The sequence below is a fragment of the Perognathus longimembris genome, chromosome 10 (genome assembly GCF_023159225.1).
Source record: "Perognathus longimembris pacificus isolate PPM17 chromosome 10, ASM2315922v1, whole genome shotgun sequence".
NCBI classification, from domain to species: domain Eukaryota; kingdom Metazoa; phylum Chordata; class Mammalia; order Rodentia; family Heteromyidae; genus Perognathus; species Perognathus longimembris.
This window is the reverse complement of record NC_063170.1, coordinates 53,474,294-53,490,103: the sequence shown is the minus strand read 5'-3', so window position 1 is coordinate 53,490,103 and position 15,810 is coordinate 53,474,294. Positions and strand designations below refer to the sequence as shown.

Below are 15,810 nucleotides of genomic sequence, written 5' to 3'. Positions count from 1 at the left end.
TCCATCCTTCTTCTTCTTCTCCTCCATTTTTCTTCCTTCTTCCTTTTTTAATGAGCTGAGGGCCCTACATTTGCCAGGCTAGCACTATACCACTTTTCCTCCAGCCCTGTTTACCCTAATTTTTATTCAGATAGGATCTCTTGCTTTTACCTGGGCCTACCTAAAACCAAAGTGTCTCTACATCTGCCTCCTGAGTTGGGATTATAGACATCCACCAGTATTTTCAGCTTGTTATTTGCTATAGGGTCTTAGGGTCTTACTAACTCCCTTCTCAGGCTGACTTCAAATAATGTTCCTCTCAACTCTGCCTACAAGTAGCGGGTGTTATGGGCATGAACCACCATGCTTAGCTTTCATGTCATTAAAATCAATTCCACAAGCTAGATGCTGCTTGTAATTCTAGTGACTCAGAAGGCTAAGTTCTGAGGATGGAGGTTCAAACCCAGCCTGGACTGGAAAGTCTGTGCGATTCTTATCTCCAGTAAACTACAAAAAGTGGAAGTGGAGCTGTGGCTCAAATGGTAGAGTGCTAGCTTTGAGGAAAGGAAGAAAGAAGGGAAAGAAGAAAAGGAGAGGAAAAAAAGAAAAAAGGAATGAAGGAAGAAAAGAAGGAAGGAGGAAAAAAGAAGGAAGAAAAGAAAGGGCAGAAGGATAGGTGAGCACCCAGGCCCCAAGTTCAAGCCCCAGGACGGCACACACACAAAGATCCCAGGTGTCAGAGTCAGCGTCATACTGGAATCAGGCTCATGTTTGTGGTGTGGGCACAGCAGGCTACACTGGTAGAAGTGGTTTCCCCTTAGCTTCTCGTCAGGCTACAGCTCTGGCACTGGGATCCCTCGGAGCAGAGGCTCACAGCTTAGGATCATTTTGCCCCCTGGCAGTGTCTGAGGACCATAACAAAGTATTATCTGATCCAAGGTGTTCCTACTGCAGAGGTTGAGAGACCCTGAGTTCGAGTCTCCAGGGCCCTTAAGATCAGGTTTCCTGGGGTTGAAATGTCGCTAGTTGCAAAGAAAGATGCCCTTGTATAGCGACTTTCCAACCCTCTCGCGTGCCTTGGTCGTTCCAGGGATCTCATTGGAGAGCAGGCTCCTGTGCTGCGAGTCCGCTCACTGCCGGGGTTTCCAGGCCATGCTGTCGAGCTGGTTCACAGATGGATGAATAGTGGGGACTGTTTTTTTTGCTCTGGTTCACAGATGCCATCTGAGTGGCAGAGACTTTTCTTGTGTTCATAGCCTTACTTTCTTCTCTCCCTCCCCCCACCCCCCGCATTTCCTGTCACACTCAGTTTGAACCACTCCACACCCTGTCACCAAGAAACACGTGGTTGTGTTTCAGCTCCACTGCCTGCATGACTTTCTCTCCAGCTGTAGCCAATTTGAAGTTCAGTGTGTTGATGCAATCAATTGACTCGGTTGGAATAAAGGTCCCAGGGGATCAAACTAGCCCCCGCCCCTTCCTCCCCTCCCCCCCCAACATGGGGCATCAGAACCCTTCTTGCATGGTCTGAGACAACCCTGAAGAGTCCAGACTTACTGCAGGGCTAAAACCAGACAGCAATCATCCTTTCCATAAGGGGCCAGCAAGTAAGAGTAGTTTAGCCTCACATAAGTCTTTCCCACAATTCTTGAACTTTGGAAAGCAGTCCCAGGTGACATGCAAATGAGTGAGAATGGTTGTGCTCCAACCAAACTTTATTTATAAAAAGAGCCAGCAAGAGGGATTACACACACACACACACACACACACACACACACACACACACACACACACACACACGGTAGTCCTTTGCAAACCCCTATTCTAAATAGCTCCAGCATGTGTCTCCATGTAAAATAATTCCTATTCCTTCAGGTCTCCGGTTCAGCAGAGAGAAGGGGTGGGGGGTGGGGGAGAATGCTGGAGAAACTTTGCTGAAATGAAGCTAAATCATCTGTATGAGAGAAAATGTCCAGAGGGCAAGGAGGAGAGAGTCTATTTCTTTCTTAGCACAAAAATGTGAACTGTGAATGCATCTTTTAAGTTGGCAGAAACATAGCTATCTCTGTCTTCCCCATACCATTCTTTTTTTTTTTTAAGGAGTGGGACAAGACAGGATAATAAATAAAGAACAGAGCACTAAATTTAAGTCTGTTTTCTTGTTTCTGGTCTTGTGTGCATGCCTGCTTCAAGCGCTTAGAGTCAGTCTGTGGGGGGAGGGGAATATAGCAAAGATTGCCTTTCCTTTCCATCAGACCCTGGGCTTTCTTTAAAGGACATCGATTTTTTTTTTCTCACTGACAGATTCTATGTGTTTTCCTCTGGGTAGAGAAGGGGACATAGCTCAGACAGAAATGCTACTGTCACTTACAGCATCCCAGCTGGACTGGGAAATTGACAGTTGAACCACAGAGAACGGTAAGCTAAATTGGATACTGACCTCTCCTTGCTGGAGCAAGGCCAGAGGGTCTGGAAAGAAAGCCACACACGTCTCTGTGGTACATGGATGTCTGTGTAGCCCCCAGTCCCACAGGACCCTAGGATAAGGATAAATCGAGGCCCTTAACTCTGCGGTCACCACCAAGCCACTCTCTCAAAGACTTCATTATTTGCACAGGAAAAAAAAAAACATCTATCTATGAAGAAAGCAGAGTTCCACAGAGGGGGAAAGGCCTGAAAATCTTCTCTCTCCTTGCTACCATTGGGCTACCCAGCTTGTCAGATCTAGTGTGGGCTCAGAGAGCATCCCAGCCAGAGCTCTCTGGAGCTGTCTGTGAGCCACACACAGTGGCTCAAGTGGCAAGGAAAGTGCATTTATTGCAAGAGAGTGGACGGGTATTTTGGAGCCCTATTTGGTCAGACTATAGATTTGCAACATTTTCACAATGAGTGAATGAAAAGTTTGAATGACATCAGACTAAGAGAAGAAATCACCAGCCTAACTACAGTGTGGAGACAAATTAGCAATGGTGGTTCATCGTCAGGAGAATATTACTGCAGGCTCTGTGCGGATCATGTTTCTTGTATTTGTTAATAGAATTATGCCCTCAAGTATTTGTTTGTATTTATGCTGGACTAGGTGTTAAATTCTTAGGGCATACTTTTTTTTTTTTGGCCAGTCCTGGGCCTTGGACTCAGGGCCTGAGCACTGTCCCTGGCTTCTTTTTGCTCAAGGCTAGCACTCTGCCAACTTGAGTCACAGCGCCACTTCTGGCCATTTTCTGTATATGTGGTGCTGGGGAAATGAACCCAGGGCTCATGTATACGAGGCAAGCGCTCTTGCCACTAGGCCATATCCCCAGTCCCAGGGCATACTTTTTTTTATTGGGATTTTTCAGGCGAGTCTGTTCTAGCCATCTGTGAGCTTATGGTCTAGCCAAGAAAACAAAGGTAAACCAAAATAATGAAGCACAGAATGTATTATATTACTACCACTGTAATTCTTAGATACTGTTGTTGTTGTTGTTGTTGTTGTTGTTTTGCCAGTCCTAGGGCTTGAACTCAGGGCCTAGGCACTGTCCCTGACCCTCTCTATCCCCAAGGCTAGTGCTCTACCACTTGAGCCACAGGGCCACTTCTGGCTTTTTCTGTTTTTGTAGTTCTAAGGAATCGAACCCAGACCTTCATGCCTGTTAGGCAAGCAGTCTACCACTAAGCTACATTCCCAGCCCCAGATACTGTTTTATACTCATTTTACTATGTGTTTAGACATTGCCCCACATCACCCCACAAGGAAGTGGCTGTCCAATGTTTATGCATAATTAGAGAAGAAGAGAATATTGCTTGGGTTGGAATCTGAACTGTTATGTGATAGCATAATTCCATCTTGGGGACCTTGAGGCTGTTAACTCCACTGGATCTCCAGGGCTGTGGTTAATCAGATCAAAACACTTTTCACGGCTCAGGGAGCTAATTAGAAATGATACCTTCTTCAGCTTTCAAATTGAAGAAGTCCCACATGGGGGGATGGGGCTCTGTAATAATCTGCAGAGACTGTGCGATTGGCAAGTGTGAGCACAGTATTTTGTCCCTGATGTCTGGAATACTCCCCATTTGGGACCTTACCCCTGGTCCAGTGTGGTCACAGAGTGATTGCTTCATCCAGCTCTAGGTAGCATAAGGATTCATTTGCCTTTATTCCAGAGATATCCACTAAGTGTTGATGGAGTTCTGGGCCCTGCTAATTCTGTGAGAGTGCAGGAAACCAGAGACATGATTTCTGCTCCCACATGAATTCATGCAACTACATATATATGCTGAGATACAATCAAATAAAACAAGTGGATAGCTTAAAAAAAACAAACAACAAACAAACCTCAAGTACAAGAGTGGCTGGGTGGCCAAGAGACAACTAGCTACTTTTGTTGCTTTAAAAGAGTGGTATGGCACCACTGAGAGAGTTCCACCTGAGAGCTGATCTTGGTGACCAGAGAAACAAATTTTCTCAAGGAGGGGGCAATGCAGTGGTCAGTGTGTTGGACTGTGAACATGTATGAAGCAGAGTGAGGGAGAGAATGGAGCTGATGATTCTGGGGGTGGGGGGGAGAGAAAGACAAAGAGAGAGAGGAGCCAAGTCACATAGAGCCTTGAGATCTGCCTATAAAGATGCCGGGTTTTACCAATAAAAAAAGTTAACTACAGAACCACCCTTTTTAGAGGCAAGTACACACACTTATTGCTCATCTTTAAGCAACATTAGCCTTTCTGTTCATGTCCCTGCAAGCAAGAAGACTGGGAGGAAAATGTAAGTTAATGAATCACAGGAGACAGATGTCCTTCTCCCTCTAGCCAGCAGGTAGAGTTTGCAATCTCTTCTTGCATCCTCCAGGAGACTAGATTTCCTCCCAGGGAAAACTGGTAATAAGCTCTGGGCCTGAGCACAGTCTTTCTGCTCCTGCCAAAGTATTTTTCTTCTCCTGGGAGATGCGGGAGGACAATCATGGAGGTGTACAATGGGAGCTCTTCCTTCATGTTTCCCTTAGTGTTGAGGTCATGTACATCATGTTGTCAGAAAGGTTTCACTGCCCAGGCTGACAGCAGCCAGGTGCAGGAAAAACTCGTGTTTGGAAAATCATAGCATGGGCTGGATTGTTGACACTAACGTTGATTTGATTCCACTAAAGAGCTTGTGTGGAAAGTCCAGCCAAGATCATGGTACCCACCTAGATAGCTCTCGTTTCCCCCTGTTTGGGAAGACTTTCCCCTTCCTTACTAGCGTTCATCCACTCCCATCTACTCATTCATCATCTCCTCTTTCCAGTCAGGTTGGGGAGGCTCTGGAAGTGATTAGATGGCCATAAATCCACTTTTATGAGTTGTACATTACAGATAAGCAACAAGAGAGGCAGGACTTGGCAGGCCTGACTCCTTTTACCCTGACCATGGTGTCAGGAGTGAAACGATAAAATAACATGACGGGAGCGCGTGATGCTAAGCCGGATGCACGTGGGCCTCCCTCCAGGCCCATGTCTGTGGATGTAGCCAGCCTCAAATGGAACAGGGTTGTGTCTGTGGGGAGCGTGTACATCCTTCTGCTTGTCATTATCCCTGCACAAGACAGTAGAGCCACGGCTTGTGCTGCATCCATGTTGCATTAGGCATCGTGAGTCATGTAGAGATGATTTATGGTACAAGGGAAAGATGTGTGTAGGTCATTTGTGAATCTCCTTATATGAATGACTTCACACCTGTGAATTTTGGCATTTCAGAGGATTCACTGCCCTGTGAAGACACAGGGATCTCTGTAGACATTTCCAGTGTTTAAAAATGTGGTTCTTTCACAAACATTACTTTGCTTTTTAGACTGTTATACTGAGGAAAACTTCCATAAAATGGAGCAAACAAATAATTGAAACTATAGCTCACGCCAGGTGCCAGTGGTTCATGCCTCCTGTAATCCTGAGAGGGGAAGGATTGTAAGCCAGCCTGGGCACAAACGTGACACCCCATCTCGATCAGTATCTAGATACAGTGGCACGCACCTACCATCCTAGCTACATAGGAAGATAAATAGAAAGAGCCTAGTCCAGGCTAGCCTGGGCATACAACGAGAACCTATTCTAAAAATAGGGAAGGCAAAAACTACTGGAGGCATAGCAGGAGGGGATAGCACACCTAAGTAATAAATGCAAGGCAATGGGTTTAAATCCCAGTACACTCAGCAAGATTTACATGTAGGAGTATGAAGAAAGTATGTTAAGTATTTAAGAAGTATTACATAGAAGTATCCTTTTATGTCCTCCATCCAAATTTAGTTGTAGAGCTCAATTCCAGTGCCCTGGGAGTTTTGCTCATGCCTCCTGCCCGACATCCATCACCATAAGCAGTCTCAGTTTGCTCTTGAGCCTCGTGTGAATGGAGTCTTAGGACATCTGCTCTCCTTGTACTCCCCTGCATTGTCTGTGAGACTCATCCATATTGCTTTGTGTTGGAGTTCATTCTCATATTCTACAGTTGTCATTATGTCACTGGCTTGGGTGAGGAGCTGTGAAGGGTGGGTTTGTCCTATACTCTACAGGATGCTAAACAGTGTTCTGGCATCCATCTACAAGCTGCGAGCACCCTTCCCAGTCAAAACAATCAAGACTTTCTCCAGACCTTTCTGAATTTTCTCTAGAATTGAACAGCATTGTACCATGTGACCACACCATAAGTTTACTTTTAATTACTCTGATTTATTTGAGTAACACTCAGGTTTTGAATTTAGAGCCTCACCCTTCCTAGGCTCTGCCACTTGAGTGATATCCCCAGTCCTTTTTTGCATAGTTATGTTCCAGATAGGGTCTCATGCTTTGGCCTTGAACCAAAATCCAACTACCTCTGCAGGAGGTAGATATTGCCAAGTGATGTGTAAAGTAAGTGCTTGTGACATTGCTTCCGGCTGTCAGGGGAGAGGCAGGAACAATCAGAGACAAGGGTGAGTAGGTCATTGACCTCTGAAGTCTGGCTGTCTGTGTGCCTGTGACCAGAAATGGCAAAATGGCTGGCCTTTTCCCTTGTAATGAGTGGAGATGTTAGGGTTTTGCCATCTGGCCCAATCTTTAGTGTCTCACAGGAGTAGGGAACCTTTTGTCTGCCAAAGGCCATTTGGATATTTAGAACATTGTTTGGGGGTTATACAGAATCATCAGTGCAGGCAGAGGGCCATAGGCAGCCAGCAAGAAGCATACAAAAAATATAGATGTCTACTGGCCAGGAGTTTCCTTGCCCCTGCCTTATAGTAAGGCAAGTCACTGCAATCAACATCTCCTACTCCTTCCTTCTAATGGCTTTTATCTCTGGGCTTCTGGGAGCTCATTTGACAGAACATAGGAAATGGGAGTATACCTCCCTTTCTCCTCTCTCTATCTCTCTGTGTCTCATATTGGTCCTAGGGCTTAAACCCAGGGCTTGGGCACTGCTATCCCTGAGCTGTTGTGCTCAAAACTAGTGCTCTACCACTTGAGTCGCAGCTCCACTTCTGCTTTTTGGTAGTTTATTGAAGAAGATAAGAGTCTCATGGACTTTCCTGCTCAGGCTGCCTTGGAACCACAATCCTCAGATCTCAGCTTTCTGAGTAGCTAGGATTACATGTGTGAGCCACTGGCACCCGCTATGGTACATTTCTCTTGAGGGGTGACTAGAGTCATGGAGTAATTTTAAAAGTGTCTCCCCAGGGGATGGAGCATCTATCAGAGTTCCAGCCTCACCGTCTGGCTGCTAGGGACCCACTTATAACCCCACAACAGCCACTCCCTGTGCAAGCCAAAACAGTTACCATCCCTTTGTCTCCACTGAGAGAGTCACTTAGTGCCCTAGACATTTGGAGCCACCTGCCACATGCAGGAAGCTGCTGCCGGCTAAGGAAGAAAGCAGTGAACTGCTTGAGAATGACAGCTAGAGCATAGGCTCCGGCTGCCATGAAGAGTTCAGGCATGCTCCATTCTGGGAACCTTAACATTTCTTTATCCAACGTCATAGAACTTCCTATGCCTCACTAGAATCAGAGAGGTCAGTGAAACACTTGGCGAGCTGAGGGAACACCTGCATTGGAGGCATAATGGGCTGTTCACAGGGCAGGGAGCGTTTGGAGGAATTGGGAACTGGGAAGACTATCTGGGTAAGGACAGGCCAAGTTGGGGGGGGGGGTGCCTGCCCTATTGTGGGGTAGACAAACCCCCCCCCACACACACAGATGGCATCTGCTGAAGACTGTGTGCAGTGCACAACTATAGGCCACAGTGCTAGCCATCCAAACCGTCCACCTACCCCCCATCCCTTCCTGTACATTTGTACTAACTCCATGGTTCTCTCTCCCTCCTGCCTTCCCTCCCTCCTTCCTATTCCCCTCTCCCTCTCTTCCCATCTTCCCTCTCTCTCCAGGCCTCTCCACTGAAGGCGGTGCCAAGCGCCAAGAGCACCTGTCTCGGTTCTCCATGCCGGACCTCAGCAAGGACTCGGGCATGAACGTGTCGGAGAAGCTGAGCAACATGGGCACCCTCAACTCCTCCATGCAGTTCCGCAGCGCCGAGTCGGTGCGCAGCCTGCTGTCGGCGCAGCAGTACCAGGAGATGGAGGGCAACCTGCACCAGCTGGGCAATCCCCTGGGCTACCGAGACCTGCAGTCGCACGGACGGCTGCACCAGAGCTTTGATTTTGACGGGGGCATGGCGAGTAGCCAGCTCCCCGGGCAGGAAGGGGTTCGGCTGCAGCCCATGAGCGAGCGCACCCGGAGGAGAACCACGTCCCGGGAGGACGCCCGGCGCTTCCGTCCCCACCGCTCCCGGCGCTCCCGGCGCTCGCGCTCCGACAACGCGCTGCACCTGGCCAGCGAGCGCGAGGCCATCGCCAGGCTGAAGGAGAGGCCGCCGCTGCGGGCCAGGGACGACTATGACCAGTTCCTGCGCCAGCGGAGCTTCCAGGAGAGCCTGGGCCAGGGGTCCCGGAGGGACCTGTACGGCCAGTGCCCCAGGACTGTGTCGGACCTGGCTTTGCAGAACGCCTTTGGGGAGCGCTGGGGACCCTACTTCACCGAGTACGACTGGTGCTCCACCTGCTCCTCCTCCTCCGAGTCTGACAACGAAGGCTATTTCTTGGGAGAACCCATTCCCCAGCCGGCGCGCCTGCGCTATGTGACCAGCGACGAGCTGCTGCATAAATACAGCTCGTACGGGGCCCCCAAAGCCTCCACGCTGGTGGGCAGGGGACAGCTGCACAGCAGGAAAAGACAGAAGAGCAAAAACTGCATCATTTCCTAATCGGCCGGGGGGCGGGGCGCGGCGGGGAGCGAAGAAGAATGTACCTTCAGGAAGTTGCACTGTCTGGAAGGGTCAGAGCTTTTGGGGGTGCTGGTAGGGCAGGACGGGGAACATGCTTCGAGTCGGTTAGTGAGGAGGCTAGCCAGTCCGCGTGTCTCAGCATGTTCAGTATTCTTTGCACATTTCACTTTGGTAACACACGAGGCTCTGCGTCCCTCCCTGCCCACGAGGGTGGAGTGGACAGCTCAGGAGATGGCACAGGATTTCTCACTTGCTTGTTGTGTCTGTTTTTTTGTTTTTGTTTTTTCTGGGTTCTCTTAACTCTTAGGACTTCCCCCCCCCACCTACACACACACAGTAAGTAATTTGTTTATTAAGCCAGGAACCCCCAGATTAAGTTATTTACATGTCCATTGTAAATGCAAATGTAAATGAGAGTTCTGATAAAAATAATATTTTTGTATTTTGTAATATCAAAGGAATTTCTATATGGTAGGACTCCGTGGGGACTTGCATGCCCGCCCAATATTGTCTTGCAATAGTAGTCAAAGGTGTTCCAGAACCACCTTTTTCTTTTTGTCCCTTTTTTTTCTTTCCTACACAAATTTGTTACATGTCAGTGAGACCTTCTTCAAAGGAGTATATTCAATTGGCTTTTTTTGTAGCTGAGACAAACGAAAAGAAAAAAAAAAAAACACCTAATTCTACCCAAAGCATTTTGTGCTGTATTCCATTTTAAGGAACTGTCCTTAAGCCCCCTTCCCTTCTTAGTAGAATTTATTCTCTACAGAGTGATAGTAAAGAAAAATTTTATTATTATTATTGCAAATGTAACTTTTGCCAATTAGGAAAAAAAACCCATGTCAGTACAGTTCTGTGGGAAATGCCATCCCTGCCGGGGACATTGAAGTTGTTTAATGTTTATCCGTCCTCTTGGGGACAATCAAAGTGACCGTGAATGGTGCCGTTCTGTGCTTGTCAGCATGATGTTCTGAATGTGGCATTCTTTTCTGGTGCTCATGTTTTCCGAATTGTATTCTCTGCTTTCTTTTTCCAAGGCAGACAGAGCTGCTGCCTTAGCCTGACAACTCATTGTCCTCATAGCAAATGAACTTGGGCAGTTGAATAGAGGGACTGGAAAGTTGGGGGGGGGGGGCGGAATCTGGGAGTCACAGTGTGTTGTACGTTAATCATGGAGAAAGAATAAGGTAATCTGCAAACAGAAAGCAGGTCAGGGTAGATGGTGAAGGGAATTAGGAAGGAAGGAAGTTCAGGGAGAAACTGGTGGAGAGGAAGTAAAAGAGAGGTGACCACCACTTTTCAACACCCCTCCATTGCTCGTTGAGAGGTTCCCATTTAGTAAGCTTAAAATAACCAGGGTGGCTGGCTCCCCCTCAGGAGACTGAAGTTGCTGATTTCAAGGTGACCACCTGGAAAAACAGACCCCCACTGAAAGGAAGATTTCCATGTTGAAGTTTGAGGACTGTTGATCAGACAGAAAATGGGCTTAAACGTGAGTTTGCATTAAGGCGGCACTTAACGGTTATGCTGTTTATATAGTAAAATAAAAACTTCCTGCCTTGCTTCAGTTTCCAAATGAAGCGCTTGCCTTCTTCCGTCCATCCTCCTCCTCCCCTTAGTGGATTGTGGTGGTTGAAATAATCCATCGGAGGACCCACCTTTAGTGAGCTATGCTGTCCTCGTGGTATCTGGTGTGTCTCAGTGGCCATCTGTAGTGAGGTGAGCATGGTCCCTGTTCAGTATAATAGTTAACATTTTCTAGTATTTTCTAAGGAATGGGAGAAGTGGCTTTTCAGACACCATCCTGAATGGGTCTGGGGAAAGGAAGGTTGTAAAGGATGTGGTCATGGCACCCTATTCAGGATGTATTTAAAAAAAAATAATTTGCTCTTCAGGTATTAATATGACATTTGTCATTGTCACTAATGTTTTTCTTTAAAAACAAAAAAAAGCAATGCAAATGTTGGTTGTGGCTGTTTTCCGCATGCTATCTTCATATCTAAATGCTACATTAATTATCCGAACCTCTGGAGAATTAACTTTATTCTGTTTGTATAATAAGTTTGTAAACTGCTCGGCAAACTGACTAAGACATTCATTGCACCATGCTACTACAGTGGCTGGTTTCTGGTAGACATTGGGTGAGTCCAAGCTGGAGTTTCTTGGTTAGTCAGAATAAAAAAGGTGTGTGTATGGGGGGATGGGAGAGAGAATGAGAGAGCGGGGGGAAGTAAGATCATTTCATGGTTGAAACTATGTCTGTCCTCAGATGGCCCCAGACACAATGAACAAAATTCTCCCAGCAAAAGTTGATTAGTATCTTTGTCCTTCCAGGATAGCTCTTGGGTTTCTTCAATAAGGCTTGAACCCCTATCTGCAGAAAGGAGGTGGTGGTCAAGAAACGGACCTAATGTCAGAACCAAAGGGATCTGAAGGTTAAGTAATTTTAGGTGTCATGGTACAGAACATCAGAAGTCATCCTGGCCACAGCTTAGTGTAGAATGAGATACAGGCCTCACGGTCAAAGGGCCTACAAAACAAAATGGCCTCCTCCACCACTTCAGATCTCTTCCCACCCCAAATCAGCCAGGGCACTTTATTGGGAGCATCAGTTGCAGAAGGCCAGTTCATAAAGTGACTGTGGACCCTCCGAGTGAAGGACTGCCATATAGAGGCAGAATGTCATTCTATTGAGGAAGAGATAACTTTCTCATCACATTGCAGGATCTCATTCCCAAGAATTCAATGCAGTCTTTTCTTGAGGCAAGAACCTAAAGTCCTCCCCTGATTTCTGCATCCTCAACATGAGCTCCTCTGGCCAGGCTTCTCCCATGAGTGGGGCCTGTATTCTCCTCTTCATCATTTCATCTCTGTAGACATTTTCAGTTCTTTTTTCCCCCCCATTTTCAGATACTTTGGTTGTTTTTTTTTTTTTTTCCTGCCTCTCTTGTGATATCGGGCTTGTCTTTTCCCTAGAGCTCCAACTCTGGAGTTCACTCCACTGCTTATTGCTACTAAATTCCATAACCACAGAACTCGATTAAGAATTGAGCATTCCTTGAATGGTCCTGCCACAGTACCCTCTTCATGCTGTGAAAAGACTTCTCAGTGACACTGGGGGCATCGAGAGTGGTATCTGTGTACTCAGCTTCCTGCTAGACAGTTCTAGTGTATTTCCCAAGTGTGAAGGTGAAGGAGGTGAGGAAAATCAGACTCTGCTTCCTGGATTTGCACTTGCCCAAGGAGAAATCCTGATGTGGGTTGTCTGACACGTCTGTATTTCTCCTTCCAATCAGCTGGGCAAACTAGCAGTTTGGTTTTTCTAATAAGAGACTTGGTGGTGGCACATTCTCATTTCCTGCAAGATGCTCTGTACTGCAGCAAGAGTTTTTCTTCTCCTCTCACAGCAACTTTTGGCTTCTTGGGCCCTACTAGCCATGGTTGAGGTCAGCTGGTACCAGTGGTGGCATAAATACTACCTGCTCAGTTTGAGCCATTTGAGCAGATAATAAGCAATAGATTACTGTGTATTCTATTCTTTCCCAGAAAATGATGGGGCAGCCCTGGAAAACATTTATAACACACCAACCCGCCAAGACCAGTTGGTCTTTGTGTGATAACAAATCTTCCTTATGAGCTGATTCTTATCTGTCATTTCATCCTGAGCTCTCTTGCTGAGAACAGCAGATATTTAAGAGACATCCATCATCAGTAATTGAGAGACTCGCTTTCCTCTGTTCTCTAGATTGTAGGGTGCTAAAAGAAGCTGATCTCCTAGGCTAAACAAGAGCAGGTTTCCTTGGTCTCCTATTACATTCTCTTGCCTGGATGATCTTCTGTTCACCTTGTAGAGATCAAAACAGACTGTCTGATTCTTGATTCCTTCTTGCAAGAATAAGAACAAATATTTGCATTCCAAGGAAAAGAACTCTTTATGTATCTCTAACAGAAAACAGATGCCAATGCTTTTCATAAGGAAGACCAATCCAGGGCCAAAGAAAGTGGAAAACTGAACATGCTATCTGAATATTTTACACCAAGAGAGTTGCCATTAGCAACTGTCTGGCATATATATTCCACAACTTGCACTCCTGATTTCAAAGGCCACTGCTGATCACCACCTTCTGAAAGGTCCTTTCCTTTAAGTGCAGCAGAGATAGAATTAAAGAGACCTAGATTTCTGTCTCCAGTGGTTGGTCCCACTTGGGCCTTTGCAGATGCCAGAGCATAGCTGTATGACCGCCTTGGAAGTCACCATCAAGGTCAAGAATAGGCTGGATTCTTTTTCCACTTTCCCATACCAGTAGCATGCAGTCAACACAAGAATCCCATTTAACATACTCCTGGCTGGGAGATATACTATTATAAGCTTACTTCCTGCTGATGAGCAAGCTTTCCTCAAGGGAATACAAAGGAGGAGGAAAAAGTCACAGTGTTGGGAAACATGTTTACAGCTTAGATGTGAAGCATCTATAAGGACAAGAAACAAGAGTCGAGTTCTATTCTGAGAGTTTCCTGGAGAAAATTCCCTTTGGCCATTCGTATTCAGTAGGTGGGTGACCAAGCTTTTCCAAATTGTTTAGAATTACTTACCTGTAAGATCTGTCCTTTAGCCCATTTAGTTCATTTCCAGCATTTTCCACTTGGCCATCTACTTTGGTCATGAGCCTGACTTGACATTCTAAGGCCCATGATCCCTCTGTTTTCTTTAGCAAACTAAATCTCGACAGTTCTTTCCTCCCCTTCCTGCACAGACTGCTTTGCCCATCTCCTGCTTTAATTTCACACACATACACAAAATCCCAGCGGGGCTGAGAAGGTGAGGCAGGCAAGAGTGTGTGTTCTGTGTTGAGCGTCAAGCTGTTTGTTAGGAAGGCCTGCCACAGGCCTTTGGTGTGGACTCTGCCAGAGACTCTTCGGAACACTTTGCCTGAGATCTGTGCTCTGTAAAATGGATAGGATGTTTTACTGCTGTCTGTAATACATTTGTAAACTTCCAATAAAATTCGAATAAAAGAAAGGCTGTATTTCTGTTCAGTCCTCTCGCTTTCCAGATTTGGGGAGAAAGGGGTCTTGCGTCTATCATCCCAGCAAAGAAGAAAAAGACCACATGACTATTTGAAGTTGAACTTGGTTTCTGACCTCTGAGTTTCTCTAGCCTGGTATGCTCAGTGTTCGGAGCCAGTTAATTCTGTGTTGCCACAAGGCCTCCTGTGTGTCTGTGGGATTGAAAGGTATGGGATCACATCACTGACACACCCACTTGAGTTGTGAAAAGTAAACGTGATTCCGCTCCTTAGGATGCTACTGTTAAAAGACAAAAACAGAACACAAACAATGATGTCAAGGATGTGGGGAAATTGGAACATTTGTGCACCATGGATGAAGAGAGAAAATGGTGCAGGGCCCTGGGAAACAACACGGGGGTTCCTCATAAAGTTAAGAATAGAGTTACAGTATAATCCCCAAATTCTACTCTGGAGGTTTACACACTCAAAAGAATAGAAAGCAGAGTGTCAAAGCTCTTTGTGCACCATGTTCATATCAGTATTATTTTACCCCAAGGTAATACCCCAAAGGTGCAGGCAGCCAAATGTCTACTGATGGGTTAATGGAGAACTAAGACAATGGTATACACATATAGTGGAATAGTATGCAGCTCTTAAAAGGAAGGAAATGGTGACATTTGCCACAATTGGGATGGGCCTTGGTGACTGTATGCTAAGTGAGATACGCCAGATGCAAGAAGACAAAGACTGTATGATTCCACTTAAATGAGGTACTTACAGTCGAATTCATGTAGAAGACAAATAGAGGGTTATTATCATGGGCTGAGGGAAGGGGAGCTGGGATTTATTGTTTTTAACAAACATTGTGTTTCAGGTTTTCAAGGTAGGCAGGATTTGGAGGATGTCTGTAGAACAACATAAATGCACTTACTATTAAGCAGTATGCTTAAAATGGTTACAATGGTCAACTTTTATACTATATTTGTTTTGCTACAATGTTTTTTAAAAAAAATCTTATTATCAGATGTCTCCTGAGTACAGAAACCTTGGGATGAGAACTTCTGGTCTTTTGGGGTTTTTTTTTTGTTGTTGTGGTGGTGGTGGTGGTGGTGTCAGGGCTTGGTGATATCACTGAGCTTTTGTTGCTCAAGGCTACCCTGTACCACTTGAGCCACAGCTCTTAATTTCTGGCTTGTTGGTGGTTAGTCAGAGTTCAGAGTCTCATAGTCTCCTGCTTGGACTGGCTTCAAACCACAATCCTCAGATCTCAGCCTCCTGAGTAGCTAGGAATAACATGATAAGCCGGAGGCACCCTATTTTATTTCTTTTCTTTTTTTTTTTTTTTTTTTTGCCAGTCCTGGGCCTTGGACTCAGGGCCTGAGCACCTTCCCTGGCTTCTTCCTGCTCAAGGCTAGCACTCTGCCACCTGAGCCACAGCGCCCCTTCTGGCCATTTTCCATATATGTGGTGCTGGGGAATCGAACCGAGAGCTTTATGTGTAGGAGGCAAGCACTCTTGCCACTAGGCCATATTCCCAGCCCCACCCTATTTTATTTCTATAAAGG

The 15,810-nt window shown here is 46.1% G+C and overlaps 1 protein-coding gene across 3 annotated transcripts in view; it reads left to right on the top strand.

Moving 5' to 3' along the window:
• The window catches only part of Prickle2 (prickle planar cell polarity protein 2), a 305,613-nt gene extending 292,806 nt beyond the window's left edge, over positions 1–12,807 (top strand). For all 3 annotated transcript variants that reach the window (XM_048356089.1, XM_048356088.1, XM_048356086.1), the window contains exon 8: positions 8,341–12,807. In XM_048356089.1, coding sequence (XP_048212046.1) covers positions 8,341–9,215 — 875 coding nt within the window. In that variant the 3' untranslated portion in view covers positions 9,216–12,807. The remainder of the gene's footprint in view (positions 1–8,340) is intronic.
• The last annotated feature ends 3,003 nt before the right edge of the window (positions 12,808–15,810 follow it).